This window comes from Hetaerina americana, unplaced genomic scaffold (assembly GCF_022747635.1).
Source record: "Hetaerina americana unplaced genomic scaffold, ioHetAmer1.1.p SCAF_35, whole genome shotgun sequence".
Lineage (NCBI taxonomy): Eukaryota > Metazoa > Arthropoda > Insecta > Odonata > Calopterygidae > Hetaerina > Hetaerina americana.
The window spans coordinates 2,550,164-2,571,246 of NW_027286930.1; the positions used below are offsets into that span (position 1 = coordinate 2,550,164).

The following is a 21,083-nucleotide window of genomic DNA, read 5'->3' on the forward strand; positions in this document are numbered from 1 at the left end:
GAGAGAGAGAGAAATAGATGGAGGAGAGGAAGAGTAGTGCTCACCTGCTGTTGTTTCACTAAATCTGCCATCCTACAGCTGTTAATGTGGGCAAGGTTGTAGGAAGACTAGAGGGAAGTAACATATCATTAATGATGTGACAAGTGGTATAGAGCCAAATTAAATTTGTTAAGTTGCACAAAATAAAAGTTTCCACTATTCCATACTTTGGCATTATGTCCTACTTGTTCCTCTTTGATCATTCTCTGCTATTTTCCGCTTAAATCATAATCTTCTCACTAATAATATTCAATTTTGTGTGTTAATGTGTGTATATTTATGTAGTTCAAACAAATATTTTTTTCATAGTTTTAAAATAAAAAGTGTTTGTTTAGGCATTGTATATTTTTAGCAGTTTGTTAAACAAGTGTTATATATTATACTCATTTGACTTAGTATGGCAATTTGATACTTTTATATCAGGGCTAACAAAGAATATTTTAACCTCTATTTCATTTATCTACTTGATCCTAAAGGAGTTGAGCCCGAGAGCCTTTCCAATCTTGAGGAAGGAAGGGAGCATTTTGTTACAGTCCGTCCAGATGTCTTCCAACTTGAGCCACTCACTGGAATCAATGTGTGGGTTAGCTATATCCATGGTCTAAATGGCAATGCATCTGCAAATGACAGTGCCAGAGAATCATGTCATAAAGGTGAAAGAGCATTAGAGGAGGTGGCAAAGCTGCTAATCTTGTCGGGAGAGGTTGTAACCAGGGCTCGTTTAAGGAAGTAAGTGTTGAATTTTTATACCAGCAGTTCATTTTTGCTGCATCAAGTTGAAAAGTTTTGGTGCAAATGAAAATATTGTGATTTAGCACTGGTGGGACCACTTTAACTGAACTTATGTTTAAATATATTAGATAAATATAAGTTTTAAAGGATGCAGAATAAAGCACTAAATAACACAGATTCCTTATGTACATGTAGAATACAATACAATTTGCATTGCAAGTGAAAGTAGCAATGTGAAATTTTACAGTGTTTGTGTGTTCGTAGAATAGTGGGACTGTTGTGACAAACCTTCATCCCACTGATTATGAAATTAAATGTTTTGATTCTGTGTGCAAGGTAATTTAAAATTACTTCTTTGAATTTGATCAATTTCTTTGGTGTGAGAGAATAATATTTGAGGCCAATTCAATTGGGGATATTCCTTCAATCTAAGGAGAAATTTAAAAGAATCTATCCCCGTTCACCCTTGGTATTAGTTTACAAGGTTTACATTGCTCACACAGATAGATAACTGCCACTCTACTGTGTCATGGTCTGCAAATGTGGTGAATTTCTGCGTCATAGTATTTTCTTGATTTTTAACCATTTAAGTCTTGCAATGAAATGATAATATTGCAAAGTTATTTTTCTGTGCCATAAAGAGTTTCTATCATCAGGATATATGTATATTGTATTCACAAAAACTCACCCGATAGCATGTGCTGGTTTGGGGTTTGCCAAGAATGATTTCATGCTGCTGATAATTTTCACTAGAAAATCGGCAATAATGCCCTAATTAAAGTCATGCTATTTTTAAAGTACCCACTGAAATATTGTTGTACATTTTTGTGATAGCTGATGATATTGGCAATAGGTCATTCATGAAAATGTAGTGGAATCACCTTATCAGTGGTCAGGTCTTCTGCAGTGTTCTATTGGAGCAATTTGAATCAATAATTATATTGTGATTATATTCTTATGAGAAATAACTCACCAAAGTATACCAAGACTGAAGCAGCAAAAATGTTTCTTAACCTGTATTGTCTTTTCTGTAATTGACTTTCTACTACTAAACAATGTTTTAAGATAATTTCATGGGATTTGTAAAATATTAATTCCCTAAATACATGTGTTCTTATCTCGGGACTTGTGGTGAAGGTCTTTTCATTGAATGTAATGTCATGGGCTAAATGAGCATCCAACAGTGGAGCTATATTATTAAGTAAGATGCTTTTAAAAGGTAAACATTCACAGCAATCTGTTGATACTTTGATGGTATTAAGGTGTGACTGAATATGGTGCATCATGTGACTAATTGTAATTTATATTTTGGTATTGTGTGTTGATTTTTGCATGCAGCTTAAATTGTTCGCAGGATCATCAACAAAAGGATGGATAGATGGCAAATGATAACTTAGGGGATGATCAGTTTGGGTTCAGGAAAGGAAGAGGCATCAGCGATGAGTTGCAGTAATGAGATAACTGATAGAATGGAATACAGAATGCAATCAGGATGTATTTGCCTGTTTTGTAGATTTAGAAAACACATTTGATAGAGTTAATTGGGAAAAACTGATGACTATATAGGAGAAAATAGGAATAGATTGGAGAGAGAGGAGGCTCATTTACAACATATACATGTCTCAGACTGCTCGAATAGGAGTGGGGGATGGAGAGTCCAAGTAGGCAGTGTTAAGAAAAGGAGTAAGGCAGGGTTGTCTGTTATCACCGGTGCTGTTCAACATATATGTGGAGGAAATGATTGTAGAGGCAAGGAAAGAACTTAAGATACAAATGAAAATTGGCATTTATAAAATCAGTTCGGTTTGCTGATGATCAAGATCTAGTTTGTCGCTCAGCCAAAGGGTTGCAAGAATGGCTGAGTGAATTGGAAATTCAGTGCGACAGATATGGGATGAGAATCAATACAAATAAAACAATCAATAAAAATGAAAATGTCTACTTCTTATTCCCTATGATAAATTGTTTGAATGTATATTTGAAGAGCAAGCAAGCCCTGCTTTTATTTTAATAAGGGATCACTCACCTGCTTTGTCTACTACCTTTCTTCCCTGCTTTTGTTTGATATGGCTTCTCCTACTACAGTGTATGTAATTCTGTAGCAATGGCTATCTTTTCATTACCTCAGGCAGTCTTAACAAGTCTGTATTTCCTCTCTCTCTTACACCTACATGATGTTTTCCATCTTCCCTGTCCTCTCCATGATTTTTGTATTGAAAGTCCCTTTTATAAGGGTGGTGTGTATTCACAGTCTCTTCTTTTCTTCTTCTGTCAATTTGGCTCTGCAAGAATTTCCCATGATAACTGTGGAGACCTAGCCTCCACCTTGGCCAGGAATGTCTCCTATCCCAATGGACTGAGTCCTGAAGTTGCCTGGACTGATTATCATATTTGTATCATCATAATTTTTTGGAGCAAGTAACTGGGGTGCTTTACAGTTCCTTTGCCTCTGGGGTATATTTATGAACATACCCATGCCTTGTCCGCAGTTATTTATCAACAAAGACACTCATCAGGGTTGCGATGGAAAAGTGCCACACCAGCCTCTGAATTGACCACATGATTGCATTTGCATTCTCTTCTGGGAGGAAACACAGCACTCATCTTGCTTAGATTTGTTTCACCCCCAAATTTTCATGCAAAATTGAAAACTTGTACTTTTTGATATGCCTCTGGCCTCAACTATTTTGTGTACTTTGATTTGTCAATCAGTGAATACTACTAAGTGGATTGTGTGAGTCATTTCATACGGAGTCACTTCCACTGGATCTCCCAAGTAATGTTCATCATTGGTGGATTTACAGCCACTTTAAACTCTTTTAACCAATTCTTAACATTCACTAACACAGGAGTAGACTAACATAGGAGCAGTTGTGCCTTGAACTTCACCCAAGTTGGCTTTGATCTTGTGCAGTGATAAGTCATTAAATAGAAATGTTTGATCAATGCATGAAACATTTTTTTCCATTTTGTAAACAAAAGAGAGTTGCTTCAGTTAATAAAGAAAATGAAGCTATGCAATGGTTACAACTGAAACTTCAACTATTCTCTAGTAAGAGAAGAGGCTTATTAAAAGCCTTTTTGATACTACGAGCACCATCTCCTGGATTTTCCAAGGGATTAATGAACAACCCACGTATCTAATATGATGTGGGTAATGAGATTTTGTTCTCCTTATACCACCAGATGCATTCAGAAAAAAATGATTGAAAAGTTTCAAAGTGTTGGAAATAGTTAATAGCGTTTTAAAAAAAGGTCTGGTAATTTTTTGTTCATACTTTCAACTTTGAGCTGTTGGTAACAAATTTAATGAATTCTTATAATTTTCTTGAAAGGATATATAAGACTGCTGAGATTATCCATGTGAACAAGGACATAGGCCAGTTCCTAAATCTTAATGGATTATCATTAAGCTTTATTGGTGTGGCAACGAATGAAGGGAGAGTGACCGAACTTGAAGAATATCCTGATGGTGATGAAGGCGAAAAACAAATCTCAGCTTTATGTGACCCTGCCACCAAATATGCTGTAGATTCCCTGATGCAAAATATGAAATCAACTGAGGTAAATAGAAAATATGTGACCAGTTCATGTCATGATGAATGTACAGTTGTTGAACTTGAAGGAGCATTGGATGAATCATGCTTGCATCCACTATAATGCAAAAATTGTATAATAAACTTAGAACCCATTGTAAAAAATAGCTTTAGCTCTTTTTGGACTGCAATGAAGTTTTTTGTGGGAATTATATGGAAAAAGTACTTTAGTGTAATTAGATGTTGTTAATGATTGCATAAAATATTTTGCATGGAGCACCTATTAACTGGAGACACTTACTTATGTACTATTTTTTGTGCACATTTTATTTGTCATCATTCCAAATACCTATCAACAAATTTTTTGCATTTTTAAAATAAAATGAAATGTGCCTAGTGATAAATGCAATGCTTCATTTAGTGTTTTTTAAGTGTATAATTTCTCAATGACTCCATTTGTATTTCCATTTTTCCCTTTTGTATTTCTAACTATATTGGGACATTCTTTCAGGTGCTACTTGCTGTAGAAAAAGAAATTGGTGCAAAACAGTTGGATAATGATGCCAATGCCACTTTGGTTGTTCAAAATGGAGGCAATGAAGTGTTCCATGCACTCATGGATGACAAGGATGCCAGTCCTTGCCCAATTAGAAGCACTTATTTCCTGAATCCTGAGAATTTTGCAAGCAACTCTGAGCTTTGGTTAGTTGAAAATATTTGTTGGTGTTCTTTGGCTTTAGCAGAAAGTACTTGTGGCTGGTAGTTCTCATTTCTTTGGCTGTTAGATTGAAGTATTAAGAGCTCCTCTATCATATGGCTCATGTGACACTTTAGTTCCAAAAATTATCCAATAAAATGGCATTGAATATTTCTGCAAACCATGGTATAGGTATGCATGTATTTAATGTTAGTGTCAATTATCACAATTTCATTTGAAGGATTTTGAAATTTTAAATAGCTTGGTTATCTCAACTAATTATTCATTACTGCTAAGTGATATAATGTTCTTGTATGTTATAGGGATCTGAAGGTAGCATGGATATCCAAATTCATAAGTATTCAGAACTTCTCAGTTTTGGTAATTCCATCGTCAATCAGCCATTATTTGATATTAGGGATGAGGGGCGGGAGCAAATATACAATATGATTGAGTTGACCCTAAATAATTTTAGGAAAAACCAAGTTTTGTTATACTCTAGTGGAATATACTGTTGATACTTTTTTTTCAAAATTTCTATTCAGGAAACAAATACTATGACTATTCATCTAGTGTTTCCCTGTTCTTTGTGTATACTGAACAGTTCAGCCTTAAGAATGTTCTACAATGGGTTCTAAGTCTCAAGTCTTGTAGCTGAAGATCTGCAAATCTTGCGAATTCTGAAAATGGGAATTGATTGACACTGCTTGGCTTGAACAGAGTGGGTATTATTATCTAATCTCATAAGATAAAATACAACCATCTTCTACAAAGACAAGGGCACAAGTGTAGATTGGAGACTTGGATGGGACAAAGAATGGAGAGGACAATTTGTGCATAAAGTAAGATAAATGCTGAAGGTTTAAGTATGATGGGAAAATTGCTGCCGGAAGTTCAAAAAAGAGAGAAGTAGGCGTAAGAAATATAGAAAGGTTGTGGGATGTCAATGTCATGATGGAAGTGAGAGCATTAAGTAAATGGGGTATAGAAAGGTTGCTAATGGGCTTTTTAGACAGCATGAAGGTAAGTAGAAGTCACAGGGAATGTAGAAGGAAATAATGTAAGGCAACCAAGAGGAAGTCGTTGCTATATGCAAAAGAAAATGGTCAATATGAATCATCCAAAAACCCACCTTTAATAAGTAGAATACCTTGAATGTTGTGTGCTCAGGTTGCTTGTTTACTTTCTTATTGTTTGTACCTTTTTTCTATTTGTCAGCATAAGTTGACTTGACTTTTTGCAATTTTCAGTGGCAATATCTGGTCCATCGATCCAGAAGGAACAGTTTGCCTAGGAGCAGGTCATGGCACAACAGCAACTGTGACTCTTCGCAGCCATACTAGTGCCATCATAACTTTTGAGATAAGGCTTGGTTTGGTAGAGATAGATGGCAGCATTAAATGGTTTCCGCCTTCATACAGGCAGACCCAAGCGACAAGCAGTTTATTGGTGGTTGATCCATGCCAGGGTCAACTGTCGCCATTTGGTTGTGCACAGCTCAAGATTTACCTACAAAAGGATTCAAGAGCTCCATTGCTTAATGGGATCATGCAGGTGGGTAATTCAAACTGAATTCTTTGGTCTTAAATACAAATACTGATTATTAATGATTAATACATAATGTATTAATATGAAAAGGAAAAGAAAACGTAAATCATCAGTACAATTTTGAAAATGGGAGCTATGATCTCACTTTCTGTAGGCTGTCATGTTTGGGAACCATGGGAAGAGCATCGTGAATGTAATAATTTGATCCATTTTTGGTTCTGTATCAAATTGGTATAAATAAATTTGGATAGAATTTAATTTAGAAAATTTTTAGTTCTCCAAGCATTTTAGAAATAATAAAAAATAATCAAGAAAAACCAAACTGAACTGTTTTTTCATAGAGAGATAAAACTTTTTCCCTCAGTGAGAATTTCATTTGTTGAAACAAAGTACCAGATAGGATTTCAAGGTGAAAGGGAATTTCAGTGGAGGACAGAGCCATCATACTCAAATTGTGAATAGCTTGTTTTTTTCTTGTTAGCTTCTTTGTCATTTAGGTTTACCATAAGTCATCACTAGAACTCTTTCATATTTAAATGCTCTCATTGAGAATAGGAACATGGTAAATTCAATGGTTTCAAGCTCTACTTTGTGAAAATTCATGGTCGCTGAAGAAGTGAACTTAGTACTTTTTTGAACTAAATTTAAAGTGAAAAAATATTAAGGTTACTTATTCAATGAGCAACAGGTTAGTGTAGCTGTTAAAATGCTTTACTACTGACTGGAGAGCCCAGGTTTGATCCTCTGGACATCCTCATCTTCACCCTGGCCATGTGATTTTTCTGATTCTAGGTCTTCCTGGGAAACCAAAGGAAATACATGGGAAGGAACTACTCCTCCCAGCCCTGTTTTATGAATTTCGCATGCCTTTTAAGGCTTATTGTAGGATGAGCTCTATGGTCACCTATCACATCACCTTCGAGTTGATTAATGGAGACTGTGCCCAATCTCTGTTATCCAATTACTCATTTATGCGCAATGAAAGATGCATCATGTCAGGCTTTACGATACTTCTCCGCATAAAGGGGGAAAGGAAGTACTATAAATTCTCTTTTACACTTTTTTTATTTGCAGATCCACAGTTTTCACATATCCTCGGGGGACAATAAATATTTCTGAGTCTATTTGTGTGTCTTGAGAAGCTAGGAAAAGGGTGGAGATGTGCATGACCAATACAAAGTTGGGCATTGGAGATGAGGCCGAGGTTCGGACCTTAAATGGAGGAAAATTTCCCTGATCCTTGGTGAGAGATAGGGAGTGGTTTCCTCAAATCTCCAATTCTCAACTTCTCAATGATTTTTCACACCCGCATCCATTTTGCTCAACTTTCTTCTGGGTGAATACAAAGCAAATAAAAAATCCTAATTGTCACCTGAGATTGACGTGTGTGGAAAGCTACTTAAAAAATTTGGCAATGTAAAAACAATATGAAGTGAAATTTATAGTGGCTTCTTTCTTTCTCCCTAAAATTTTCCTGCTAATGTATTTTTAGATTTATAAATTGAAAAAACTGTCGTGCTTTTCCAATCATAGCAAAAAATCAACTGCTGAAGTTCTCACAAAATATCTTTGTACAATATCACCTTTTAGGATATTGTGCGTTAACGTAAAACTAGCTGTTGACGGTAAGGAGACATTTTTTGAATGAACCATACTATATTTTATGTGAGGATAGAATTTACAAGGAAATGGGTAGGATTGCACTTTTCCACTTATCATGAAAAGTTTTATTTATAATCCATGTTTTGGCTCACTAATGTGGTAAACCAAAAAAAATGGTGTCGATATTTCCATTTTCGTTAACATATACAAGGTCTGTTCCAAAATTAGTGGGACTGAGTCTGTTAAAAAAATTTATTCCCAGAATTGATAATCACTCAAAAGTCCTGGAAGTAGCACCCTTGTGCGTCCATGCTCAGCTACCAGCAGGTTTCCATGTCACCTATGCCTTCTGGAAGGTGGTGCCCAGAATCCTGCTAAGCTCCCTCGACATGGCCAGTTGTAGTGCTTCCTCCGAGCCATAGTGACAGCATTTCAGCACAGCAAGGGGGAGGTTAAGAGGAAGAAGTCTGGTGGGGTAGCGTTAGGGGCTGTAGGGTGGCTTAGACATGGTTGAGAATATCTTGGGAGATCCGCAAGTGAGTTTCCGTTTGTTCATCTGACAGCTTTAGTGGTATCAACTTCACTCACTCATTCTTACTCATGCCCATGTTTTCAGTCGCAAGTTGATGCACATCACTTTTAGGAATGCCAAGTTCATCAGAAACCTTGGGAACATTTGATCTGCCATCCCTATCCAACAAAGCCCTTACTCTTACAAAATTTTCATCACTTTTGAGGTCTAAACGTTCGGCATGTTCCACATTTTCTCTACCATCCTGAAACAACTTGTGCCACTCAAAAATGCCCAATCTACCTATGGCATTATCACAATAAGCTGCCTTGAGCATGTCATGAGTCTCTTTCCTGATTTTACCCAGTTTCACGCAAAATTTGATGGAGTAGCGCTGTTTCAATAACCGGTTCATGATGGATCAGAGCAAGGTCACATTGTAGAGTTTTCGCAAATGAATGATACTCACTCTGCAAAGGCTGGAAGCCATTGCCACTGGCCTCCAGTCTTTTCTGAGACTTCACTCCTCGAACCCAGCCAGAGAAACCCCCGCCCATCCATCGGTTAATCTAGGAAAAAATGTTCTTCTACTTTTGGAACTAACCATATGCCTGGTACATCCCATGTTAGGGAGATATGGGGCATGAAGGGAAGGAATGGCAAAAGAAGAAAAAAGGGGAAAGGCAGGGAAATCCTTGCATAATTTTCAGGGATGCTGGGACTTCCTCGCCATATCCCACTGTTTGTCATCTCATTGCCATATTATATTTCAAGGAAATGTTTCATTTTACCTCTGTTTTTTTCAGGTTTACAGTGAAAATGATTCTTTGAAAGTGAAAATAAAAATCAAGGGAAAAAACTCGCAGATTATGCAAGAAAGGTAAGGAGATAATTTACTAAAGCATAGTGTAAACAGAAAGCTACAAAAATGAAGTGAAATTGTTTGATAGATTAATAATAGTCTGACATCATTGGACATTCCATTCCTATAGTAATCATTTTGATTTGCTATAATGTGTTTAGAACTATCATAATTGAAACTTTAAATGGTGGGAACTGTTTAGAAATACAGTAAAATATTGCTGAAACTGAAGAAAAAGAGCAAATGTATTTCTTCATATGGAGGTACAATAAATTCATTATTAGAACTTATAATTTTAAAAGGTCCCAATTCCTTCATTCCATTGCCTGTGTAATGGTTAAGAAATAATTTGAAAAAAAATTATGTACATTTACATTATGTACCTGTATAATATAAGTGAAAAAAGAGTTATTTAATTGTTTTCAATGGAAGTAAAATTTACTGAAATATTAGTAGGATTGGAACAGCAACACCAACAGCAGAAGTTAAGTATCAGGGTCAGATTAGTCTCTAGACACCTAATATGGGGCATGATAACGATAACAAATTTTAATTTTTGAGCCATTATGTGGCAAAACATTCTTTTTCTTCTTTCAATTCTTATAAAAGTTAGATTCAACTTTCCATGGGACCACCTATATAAATTAACATTTTGGAATTGAAGGAGTTCTGGGTTGTTTGAAATAATTAAAAGCATGGAATCCAAAATGTCAGAAAGGTAATATGTAGAGTTATTTTGGTAAGTATTTTCTCTTTTTATATTTATATGTATGTCAAAACTGAAAGAAAGGGCAGTAATATGCTTAAGACATGTAAATTTAACTCCATATTATTGTGGGCTATAATTTCCTAAACAGATTTGGATTTTGAAAAATAATTAGAATTATGAAAATGGTTCTCATGGGCTAAGAACATAGCCCACATATCCCTGAATGTTGAGTTAATATCTCCATTGATTACAAGGTATTATTCTTCTTAAATGAAAATTGTTGAGGGTTATTTGAACTAGGAAACTTTGGATCGTGAAACTCAAGGACTTCATGTGAATAAGAGAAAAGGCCATTATTAGAGCCAGGGTTAAAGATTCTGGAACAAAGTCTGCCTATAAATATTGCTTTTGCATATGTTTTGTCGAATAACTACATGTTATGTATTATTGAAATTTCAGTTAATATTTCATTTTTGTTCTTTTTTCCAGACTTCAGGAAAACTCGATTGACAAAACAATCATGAACAGAGCCTTTGTAATGAATAATGCTACTAATGGAGGTTTGATGAATCATGACATTGGAGGGGAAAAAGCTGTAGTTTTAAGAAAAGAGTCAGCCAATTCTGAAGTGTCTTTATCTCAGAAACTTGATGAAAGAAGAAGGAATTCTCTTTATGTTGATACAAGTGCATTAACATTCCCGGTTACCAAAGTTGGGTCTAAGTCTTATCAAAAATTAGTCCTAAAAAATCCTACAAATGAGCATTATACGGTAAGGAGTGAATCAAACTTATTTCTTTTTTAAATATACATTTAAATTCTGTAGGATGTTGCACAGGTTTTTATATTTAAAATTGAATGTTGTCTAAAAATCTTTTCCGACATTAGCAGCAGGAATAGTTAGAAATAAACAGATAAATGTTGATTTTTGTATCAAATGATATAATTACCCAATTATTATTGTTTGTTTAGTAATTAATACAACATATTTCTGCATTTATTTCCATCAATCCTGACTTGGGACACCAAGATTTTTGCAAATTTTGAAATTAGACAAAAACTAATAGTGAAATTGCATAATCTTTTTCAAAATTTCTATGCATATTATGCATACATACATCAAGTACTTGTAATAAGTGTTACATAAACAGAATGGCAATTTGATGTGCCCTGGTATTCCAAAATTCTTGAACAGGGCAACCAACTTGTTAAGGATAGAATTGGAACTCATGTTAATCGTGCATAACCCTATCTAAATAGTACCATTAATTATATTAACTGATGAAGTAAATATTTCCATAACTGCAAATATGACAAACATAGAATTGCATTTGGTCTGCATAATGCAGTGGATTTATTATTATTGTTGTTCTTATATTGCTGCTTAAAGTAGGTTTTGGATGGACACAGACTGATCTTTATTTCATTTCTTTGCTTCATCTTACAAGGCACAACCTGATACCCCACATTATGTTAAACTGTTCTTCAATTCTAAATACTTAATATCTCCCTCCATTCTGTCCAGCATTCCTATCTTTCCCTTCTCAACCTTACTTGACTGACGTTCTCCCCTCTTATCAGTGATGAACATTTAATTGTGAATCAGGTGTTCTACATTCACCTTACCTGCCTTCTTTAGATGTCTCTCCACAATCCTCTTCCCTCCCTATCATGTGGGGTACTTTTTCTTTTGTTTTCCTTTCCATCCATGTAACCTTTTCATGTCTTCTTTACACGTGCATCTCAAATTGGGTATTGATATTTCATACTGCTGAAATAGTTTTTTATTCAATGCAATTGGTTGCTGTTTTCCATATTTTGTCCTGATAGTAACTATTTTAAGTAATAAAATTGTGAATTTTTATTTCATTAATTCTTTACCCTAGTTTAAATTCACACCAAGGTTTTTACAGACCATAATGTTGAGGGAATTCATGTGGATGATCTGGAAAATCGGTATTTGAAATTTTATGTTACAAAGTTCATTGTCTATCATTTTGAGATCCACTTGAATGATGTGACTCATTGTAATGCATAATGTAATGTATGTATTTATAATGAAAAAATGTATTGCTGTGCTTCCTCACAGGCCTTACCCTATTTGATCCTGCATTGGGAGAGACAGAATTTAGTTTACACAAATGTAGGCAGTTTCATGCTTATCATGAAAATAATGACCTTTAAGATTTACTGCATTGATATTTTTATATTTTGTTTTAGCAGTTTTATTTTTTGTTCTTTTCTATGGCTTTGCCTGTTAGTGAATTTTATTACTCAGAGGAAATGTTTCATTATGCTTCAAGGTTATCTAGTTGTCAAGTACTGGTTCTCTTGTTCTTGCATGTGGTTTTCAAGTTTCTGGTTGATCAGTGGGAAATATAAACTCTTAAATGGGGCTGAAATGTTGTTAACTTTCCCAGTGTTGGAAATCTAGTCCTGGTGTTTCATTTCGGTGAAACAATGCATGGTTTGATTTTCCTTGTTGCTTTGAGAAAGCTCCACTACCAGTGACAAGTGAGAATCTATGTTGTACTTGCTCCACTTATTTAGTGAGAAAGATGTTGTACTTCCTCCACTTATTCACATAGCGTGTTATGTCATGCACCGATTATCTAAATTAGACCACCAACCATTCCTTGCCATTTCTGGCTCCCGAATTCTGTAAATAAATTAAATTCTGAAAATTCTGTAAATATTTTGCTAGTTAAACAGTGAATGCACTGCATATCTAGTATTCACTTTATAACTACTGTCAGCATTTTTAAATAAATAGGCTTTTGAGATGAAAGTTGTTTTATATTGTTTTTATGGCCAATCAGATGCTGTACTTGCATTCCAGCAGTTTTGGAAAGAAAAGTAATTTTACCGTTGAATTGTTACCCCGTCTTTATATCAGGCTCCCTGCAGTTTCCATTTGACCCATAAATGAGACCTACCTACATGACCAGATAAACGGTAGTATCTTGTGAAAGATGGTATGAGATTTTTCAGATGGTAGCATGATGCTATTTATGTTGTCAGTATTGAGAATCGTCTCATGTGAGATTTTGATCAAATTAATCTATGTGATGTGTTTTTGGAAGATTCATAACACTGGTATAATAAAGCCCATATTTGTGTGAAAGTTTTATTATACTTTTAATTTGGAAAATTTTTAAGCATTAAAATAATTTATGCTAGTTTTTATTCCTAATTAAGGGTAAATTTTATAATTTCAGGTACACATTTTTCCAGTGGCAATACCATTCGTAGCACCCAATGAGACCCGGACTTTAAGAGATCATTTCTATTTAGCCATGAAGATTGGTTTCTGCCCTCAGTCACCAGGATCCTTTGAGCAGACTATAACTATAAAAGTTGCATCTCTCATGTCATCACGTCAGATGCAAAGTATAGCTGTAACGTTGACAGGGAAATCTGTGCTCTGAAAAGGCAGAAATTTTAATTTTACTCAAAGGTGCTCAGTGAATACATATTTTTCTATGGACTTGATGTTAATGAAGGTCTTATGGTTCTTTCAATGATATTTTTAAGTGTTTATATTGTGTGATATTTATGCGTACTGAACCAGAACTAACCTGAAGTGAAATGTTTATAATTTTATAACATGTATATAAGGTTTTTAATAAATGTTTTAGTGAATTTTCTAAGCAATATACTTTCATTTTTTTAATTTTTTTACGTGAGTCATAGGAATCAATTGTGAATTATTTTGGTAACCTATGATTTTTAGGTGTAATTTTGGTATATTTGGTGGATTATGATAGCACTGGTGTTGTTTTCACTGTGACTTAGTTTTAACATTCTAATTTCTGGAAAATGAATATATATTTAGTAATAAAATAATACATTGCATCAATTTCAGTGTGTAAAAATCATTTGCCTTGACTGGGATCCCTCAATGTCAGGCCGAAAGCTTTAGCCTATTAAGCTATCAAGGCATCCTCTTACACTCCAATATTTTATGCCTGGCCAAGGTGAATGATTTTTACTCTCTGAAACTGTTGCATTATAATGCATATCAGTGAATGACTCTGTCAAAAGTTACTGCTGCGGCACTGCCTGCAAATTCTTGGAATTTGGTTAGAAAATAATAGTTTTTCAATGATAAAAATATTTTATTTATTTAGCAATATCCATGGGTAAATCTCTCCAGCAAGATACCTAATGCAAATGCAAAGCAGTTTGAAAAAATACATGCAATTAATATGCCTTGGGTAGTGAAAAAAAAATTTTAATGCTGGAAATAGATACGATATTAATAGAGGGATGGAATTGTTTTTACGATTTCAACAGCAACTTTGAGCTAAAAAAGTTGAATATTTATTTAAATGTATTACTGACTAATGAAAGTGACAAATTGGTAAGTTGTCCATATGTTTGAAGGCATACCATTTACAAAAAAATGTTGAAAGATTACAATGAGAAGCTACACAAATGAACTCGAGGCATGATATGGGTATAAGAGCATATTAGTCAATTTGAAATCAATTATGATCATATTTAAGGAATAAACAGTGATTTCAGAAAAGAGAATGTTACGATAAGTACCTAATCATTATACGTTTGGATTAAAACAAATTAGCCAAAATAGGGAGGATTTGATATGGGTTGAACTGAACCACCTCAGCTGCTCAGTTATGTTCCACATAGCTGATTATTATCTTCTATGGGTTTATAAAGAACCTCAAAGCAGAGAATACTGTCATCATCATCTTATAACCTGCAGTTATTCTTACAGTCAATGCTCATGCAGAGATGCACTATATGCTTATCAACTGGAACATAGGTTTTTACTAGAGGAAGTAGAATTCAGTTTACACTGGGTTCCACAGCATTTGAAATTAAGGTTAGGGGATCTTGTTCATTTCCATGTGCCACCTGTATTTTCTGAAACTGTTCTGACCCCAGAACGGATTCCTGCACTAGACTAGGATTTAGTGTTTATACATATAGTAAACCATAGGCTCACCTAGAAATAATAATACTTTATCGTTTTGTCGGTCAAGTAAATGGCATAGAACATGGTCGAGTAAGTTAAAGGAATATAATAATACACAAGAAACATTGCCACGTGGTACAAAATATCACACAAAAGAAAATATTCTATTTACAACTTGTCAACCAAGAATTCATCCATGCTATAGTAACACTTGGGAGTACTAACTTATTAAGTTAAATTTTAAAAGCAGTCACAGTAGATTTGTTTGTTTCTTAGAAAAGGCGAATGGTTGATTTTTCAAATGAAGTGTGATTAAACAAATATCTTTTATGAACTGAACAACAGTATAATAATGCATTTTATTTACCCAAGCTTTATATTACAAAATACCAGGTGGATGGTGCACGTATATGATAGAAGGAACATCAAAATTTAGTATAATGTATATGGATTCAATTATGATTCAAAATCTGTTACTAACGATAAAATTAAATGAAGCATTCAATCAAATGAAATGTAGCATGCAAACAAATATCATCATTAATCATGGAGCATGAAGTTAAACTAGACAAAGAGCATTGCTATAACCTAAAAGTAGTACTCTATGATCAGGAATATTGTTGAGATATTCATCAACAGAGTAGAGCATGTTACGTTGTAGGTTCTTTTTATGTTCGAATGACGTAGTTGTCTCCGTATCCTTCATACTTCTTGGTAATTTGTTATGTAAGCCGATGCTCATTTCCTTGGGCCCTAATTTTAATGCTGTAGTTCTAATGTTGCCATAATAGCTGTCTTTCTATAGTGTAGTGATGGTGATAACCAGACTATGACACTTACCCGTAAATCTCGGCGCCACCAACACCCAGAATCCGACTGCGGTAATTATTAACTATTGCATAGGCTTTTCGATGAGATTCAGAAAACGAAAACCCAATTGAGTAAAGAATGCCACTTTTCACGTTCCATAAAGTGCGCCCTCATACTCAGATTTGTTGCTAGTGACACCATCGGTGGCCCTGCAAAATTTAATAAAGATGTAATAACTTCTTTTGTAATGGCAGCCCTGCTCTTGCATCAGCTGTTTGAAGAATGAAAGAAGACATGGTTTACATGGGATCTACGTTAGATTAACACTCGTGTAATTAGTACTTTATTCTCCTATGTTAAAATCACATGACGCTAGAGCAGGTCCATGAAAGTCACCTGCCATGTAAGTAGTGATTTTTTTTCTTTTATTATCTTTTTAGAGGCTGACATAATTGCCTTTCTAACTGCAGGAAAACTTAGTACAGAGATGAAATTTTGCTGCTTCATCGTTGAAGTCAAATTTTCATAAGTTTTGGTTGATCGAAGGCTTAATGATTCTTCAAGGTTGAAAATAGATTTAAAGTTCTCTCGCGAATGCATTTCACAGTAAACTGTTAGTATTAACATATAATGGTCCATTTTGGGCTTTTGTCATAAAGCGTTGTTTTAAAATTGGATATTAATCTGGAAACAAATTAACGTAAACTGGAATAGAATTAGTATTTATTTGAAGAGAAGTAATTTATGGCCTAGTTTCGCCGCATACGGATGTTGAACTCCGATTGATAAGTTCCGATGTTTTGGTGTCTTTGTTGAGCAGAGTAGAAAATTGTTATTATTACGTGTAAATGAATAATAAACCTATAATGCGATTCAAGAGATGCATTCATTATTTTCATCGCTAATTCATTTCTATCCCGTGATATAAATGGGAGAACCATGCTTTTGGGGTAGTGTTGATTTATAAGTAACCAGGCCATCCATGGCAGATTATGTGATATTAATAAAATTAATGAAAATGTTCCCCTTGAAAAGAATACTTCAATTAAAAATAATGATGCTCATATATTGAACAATTTGAATAGTTTGCAAATGTTTGTAGGATCCATTTTACGCAAGGTTTTAATATTGATTATATTTATTCCCTTGATATAGTTAACCGTAGGGTACAGGCATAGATGCATTAACTTAGAATTCTAGTTATGTATTATCGCAATATTAAAAAACGAATTACAATTTGAATGAGGTGTGTGAGTTGTTTATTTTGTGATAAGGGTTAACCTTGTCATTCCTTAAGTTTTACATGGAGTTATCGTTTACCAAATACGGATTCCGAGTGTTTGAATTGGGTGCCTTGGCTTCTCCTTCAATGTATATTGGCGATTATGACGTCCTATTTCAAAGGTTCGATTATTCCGTGCAGTGAAATTTTATTTCATTGTTTTCATGCAGTTTCTATGCAGGTGTAAGGATGCTAGTGGCATTCGTATAATGTTGGCATCGTTAAATTCAGTCTTAGCAGCCCTCAGACTTAGGACCTGTAATACCAGTTCCAGAAAAAATAGTTGAAAGGGAGGATATTTAAATCAATTTGCTATTTTTAACTTATGATGAGTTGTGGCAGCGACCGAGACTTTTTTACATATTTCAAATCTATGCAAAGTATTCAGCGTTATTTTATTGTATCTGTCTCATGAAATGCGTGTAAGCATACTGTCATTTTTTAAGCAAATATGAGTTGCCTGTTAGGCAACTTAAAATTCTTTACAGGTGTACTGTTAGTGGTAGTTTTTAATTAACTTTAATTCCTTTTAATTTCAGTTTATCAACCGTAAATTTCATCCTCAGCAAGTTACCTAACATTCAAAAATTGACAGAAAGATGTTCAGCTTTGAAGGGGATTTTCGGAGGCGGCCTCAGCAGGATTTATCAGGTGCAACTCGTAAGGAAAAACGGGAAGCTCTCTTACAACGTGCCCAGAGTGAGCGTTTAAAGAGAGAGGTGAGAGGAAAATTTCTATGCAATTGAATTAATCTTAATTGTAAGCCCTTGGTACCATGAACTCTAAGAACCTTTGAGTAAAAGTCATCTAATTATTTTTATTGCATATCTGCTACGTAAATCACATTGAAGAGAAGCCAGTGAAACTAATGCATCTGCTGAGCAAAATTAGATTCCTGTCAACATGCACCCCCAAAAATTTATGATTTCTTAATTTACCATTTATTTCAGTGAATATTTCATTGCATATTGACTAAAATTTTTAGTGGGCAACTCATGCTTAGGGCCTTGTGAATACAAATGAAAGCCATTCAAAATTAAATATGTGCTGTTGCCAATGAAATAGCTTACATATGCAGGATTGATAAATATCCACCAGTGTTCAAGAAGTGAGTTATTGAGAACTGAATGGTGATGAGTTATAAATGGAGTTCTCTCCGAAATCCAATATGTAACTTTTATTTTGACTTGGGTGGATTTGATGAAGTAACTTAGATGTCCCCAGAATGAGTGTATATTGTTTACAAGGTTGTGAAATATACTTAATATTTTTTGCTGAACAAGGCATATATTTGCCATTCAAAGAAACAAAGAATTATTGGATTGATATCTAGATTTTCTCCCAAATAAAGGATTGGGAAGCTCATGCAGGATAAAAGTATTACATTTCAGTTTTCGGATGTTAAGACATTAGAACTTAGTGTGCACAAGCATGTGATTGCTTGCAGTAATGACTACATTTATTCATAGTACGTTGTACCTCCCAGGTCTCTATGAATCCAAAATATTAGTCCATCTTGAAGGGAAAATTAATTTTTAGTGTTTCAATCACAACTTTGAATGTAAATTTCACCTAATAGTATTGCAAGTGGCATTACTTAAACATTCATTTTGTTTTTTTATGTGACATTTTTTGATCAATGAATCCTGAATTTTTCCTGTTTTTTTCAATGCAGGAATCTCGCCGCCAGCATAACAGTGCCATACTTATTCAGGCATTCTACAGAGGACACAGAACAAGATGCTTCCTTGAGGCAAGGCTGAGAGAAGAATTTGATTGTAAGATTAGAGAGGGTAATCTATCTCAGTGGACAGTTGAAGACCTTGTGAAACCCATAAGGTGTCTACTGACATTTTATAATGATTCTTTGGATGCCCAAAGGCTGGTAAGTTAACGTATATTTGCATATTGTCCCCAACATTCCATGACCAATCAGGATATTCTGCACCTACCTTTCATAATTCCTTTGGATTTCTCACAACAATCCACTCTCATCCACCACCATGTCTGGCACATCTTTGTTCGTTCCATCCATTTTACCTTTTCCATCCTTCTCCCCGCCCTCATCTCAAAAGCCTCCAATCTACACCTATCATCTGACTTCAATGACTAAATTTCCATGTCTCACAAACTCACTCCATATCAAACTTTTCATGCCACACACTTCATAGCAAAGTTTTTTCGTATCATTTCTGGACAACCTTAATCAATGTCCCTGTTATCAACTCCCTCCTCCAAGTGAAAGCTGCTTTGTAAATGGAATCAGATAAGTCAAAGACTAGTTGATTGCTATGAATTATGTGAATAGTTTGAAGAAAAACACCAATTGTATTAAGTAATCTTTCTGTCATTAAACAAAGGCATGTTATTGAAAAATATTGTAAACTATTATTTGCTGAAATTGCGGCATCAGAAACCAAAGTGCCCCTGGCATATCATAACCACAATTTCAAATTAATTTCCAGTTCTTAAAAATAATACAGATTTTTTTGTCTGCCTTCTGAGCTGCTGCTGAAGAGTCCTATTTGTTTTGTCAGTATATATCCCTTAGATTTTATTGGGTCCTTGACTTATGAAACAAGTACAATAAATGAATTACATACATGATTGAAATGGTTTTTCTTCTGATGTAGCTGAGACTGAGTAAAGTAGGCTATGAAAGCAAAACCAGATAAGATCTATTGCTCTATAAATGAATTAGCCTCTCCTCTTTTGAAGGACACATTCCTAGTAAGATCCCTTTTCTCACTCTGAAGCCCACTTGCTCTACAATTATTATTGTATTCAAACTGTTTACAGTAGGTTTTGGCTGAACACAAGACTATACAATGGTACATTCCTATGCCTATAAAACATAACCTGGCATCCTGCACTACAATTAACACTTCTTCAATTCTCCATACTTCCTTTCATTCCATCATAACGTTTATATCACCGATATTTCTGAGAGGAACACTCTTGATAATCCGCAATATAGTAATCAAATCATAATGGATGATCATGCAGACAAAACATTATATTTTAGTAGAGTACTGAATGTACTGAATCAAATGCTACTCAAGGTTGTTTTTTTTATCAATAGTATAGTGAAAGCAACCCTTCCAGCTTTCATTTAATTAACTATAGTTGATTTTACTTAAGAAAGTTGCCATAAATTATTTTTTTATTTATTTTTCTATAGTTGAAACTACATATCATAATTGAAAATTTTATTTTACAGGCATGCATATCACAACTATTGATTAGGCTTTCCAAAGTTGTTATAAAACTATCAGTGAAAGGGAGCCAAATTCCAGTTAATGCTGCACCCTCTGGTTGTGTGGATACTTCCAAATCTTCCTCAACTGCATTGCTTAATGAGGGCATATTATGGTCATGGCGAATTCGGAGACTTCTCCATATATGTCTCTGCCGTGCACTTTCAATTGCTACAGTTACCACAGTAACAATAGAAGATGACGGTGTGGCTAGTGGTGGCGCGGCTGGAATGGCACTTCCCCTTAGAATATTTGAAGTGTTTACATTTAAAGAAGGCTTGGAGGATGTTTTAGAGGAAGGTAGTGCATCCCTGGTCGTCCGTCATTTGTTTCAAACATATCAGTTCCTTATACGGAAAGGTAAGTTTCAGTGATAATTTTTTCATGTCTTGGTCCAGGCTTTCTTATGAGCCTGAATGAATTCTTCAAATTTTGTGGTGAACACAGGTATTTGTTCCCTAAATAGATATTTATTTAAATTTACCGCAACAATCAGCATTTTTAGCTGATGAAATTTATGAGGAAACTATATTGTTTTGATTTTATTAACACACTT

At 34.6% G+C, this 21,083-nt stretch overlaps 2 protein-coding genes across 5 annotated transcripts in view; both read left to right on the forward strand.

Moving 5' to 3' along the window:
- The window catches only part of spd-2 (spindle defective 2), a 40,415-nt gene extending 26,655 nt beyond the window's left edge, over nt 1-13,760 (forward strand). Inside the window, exons 20-26 of the mRNA XM_071589252.1 lie at nt 516-768; nt 4,107-4,335; nt 4,819-5,009; nt 6,255-6,558; nt 9,472-9,545; nt 10,726-11,008; nt 13,455-13,760. Coding sequence (XP_071445353.1) covers nt 516-768; nt 4,107-4,335; nt 4,819-5,009; nt 6,255-6,558; nt 9,472-9,545; nt 10,726-11,008; nt 13,455-13,664 — 1,544 coding nt within the window. The 3' untranslated portion in view covers nt 13,665-13,760. The remainder of the gene's footprint in view (nt 1-515; nt 769-4,106; nt 4,336-4,818; nt 5,010-6,254; nt 6,559-9,471; nt 9,546-10,725; nt 11,009-13,454) is intronic.
- Nucleotides 13,761-16,234: 2,474 nt separating this feature from the next.
- The window catches only part of LOC139691422 (ubiquitin-protein ligase E3C), a 40,192-nt gene continuing 35,343 nt past the window's right edge, over nt 16,235-21,083 (forward strand). For all 4 annotated transcript variants that reach the window (XR_011701594.1, XR_011701593.1, XR_011701595.1 and 1 more), the window contains exons 1-4: nt 16,235-16,391; nt 17,810-17,989; nt 18,946-19,155; nt 20,491-20,887. Coding sequence is in view for 1 of the 4 variants with exons in the window: in XM_071589232.1 (XP_071445333.1) it covers nt 17,870-17,989; nt 18,946-19,155; nt 20,491-20,887 (727 nt within the window). In the remaining 3 variants the exon portion in view is untranslated. The remainder of the gene's footprint in view (nt 16,392-17,809; nt 17,990-18,945; nt 19,156-20,490; nt 20,888-21,083) is intronic.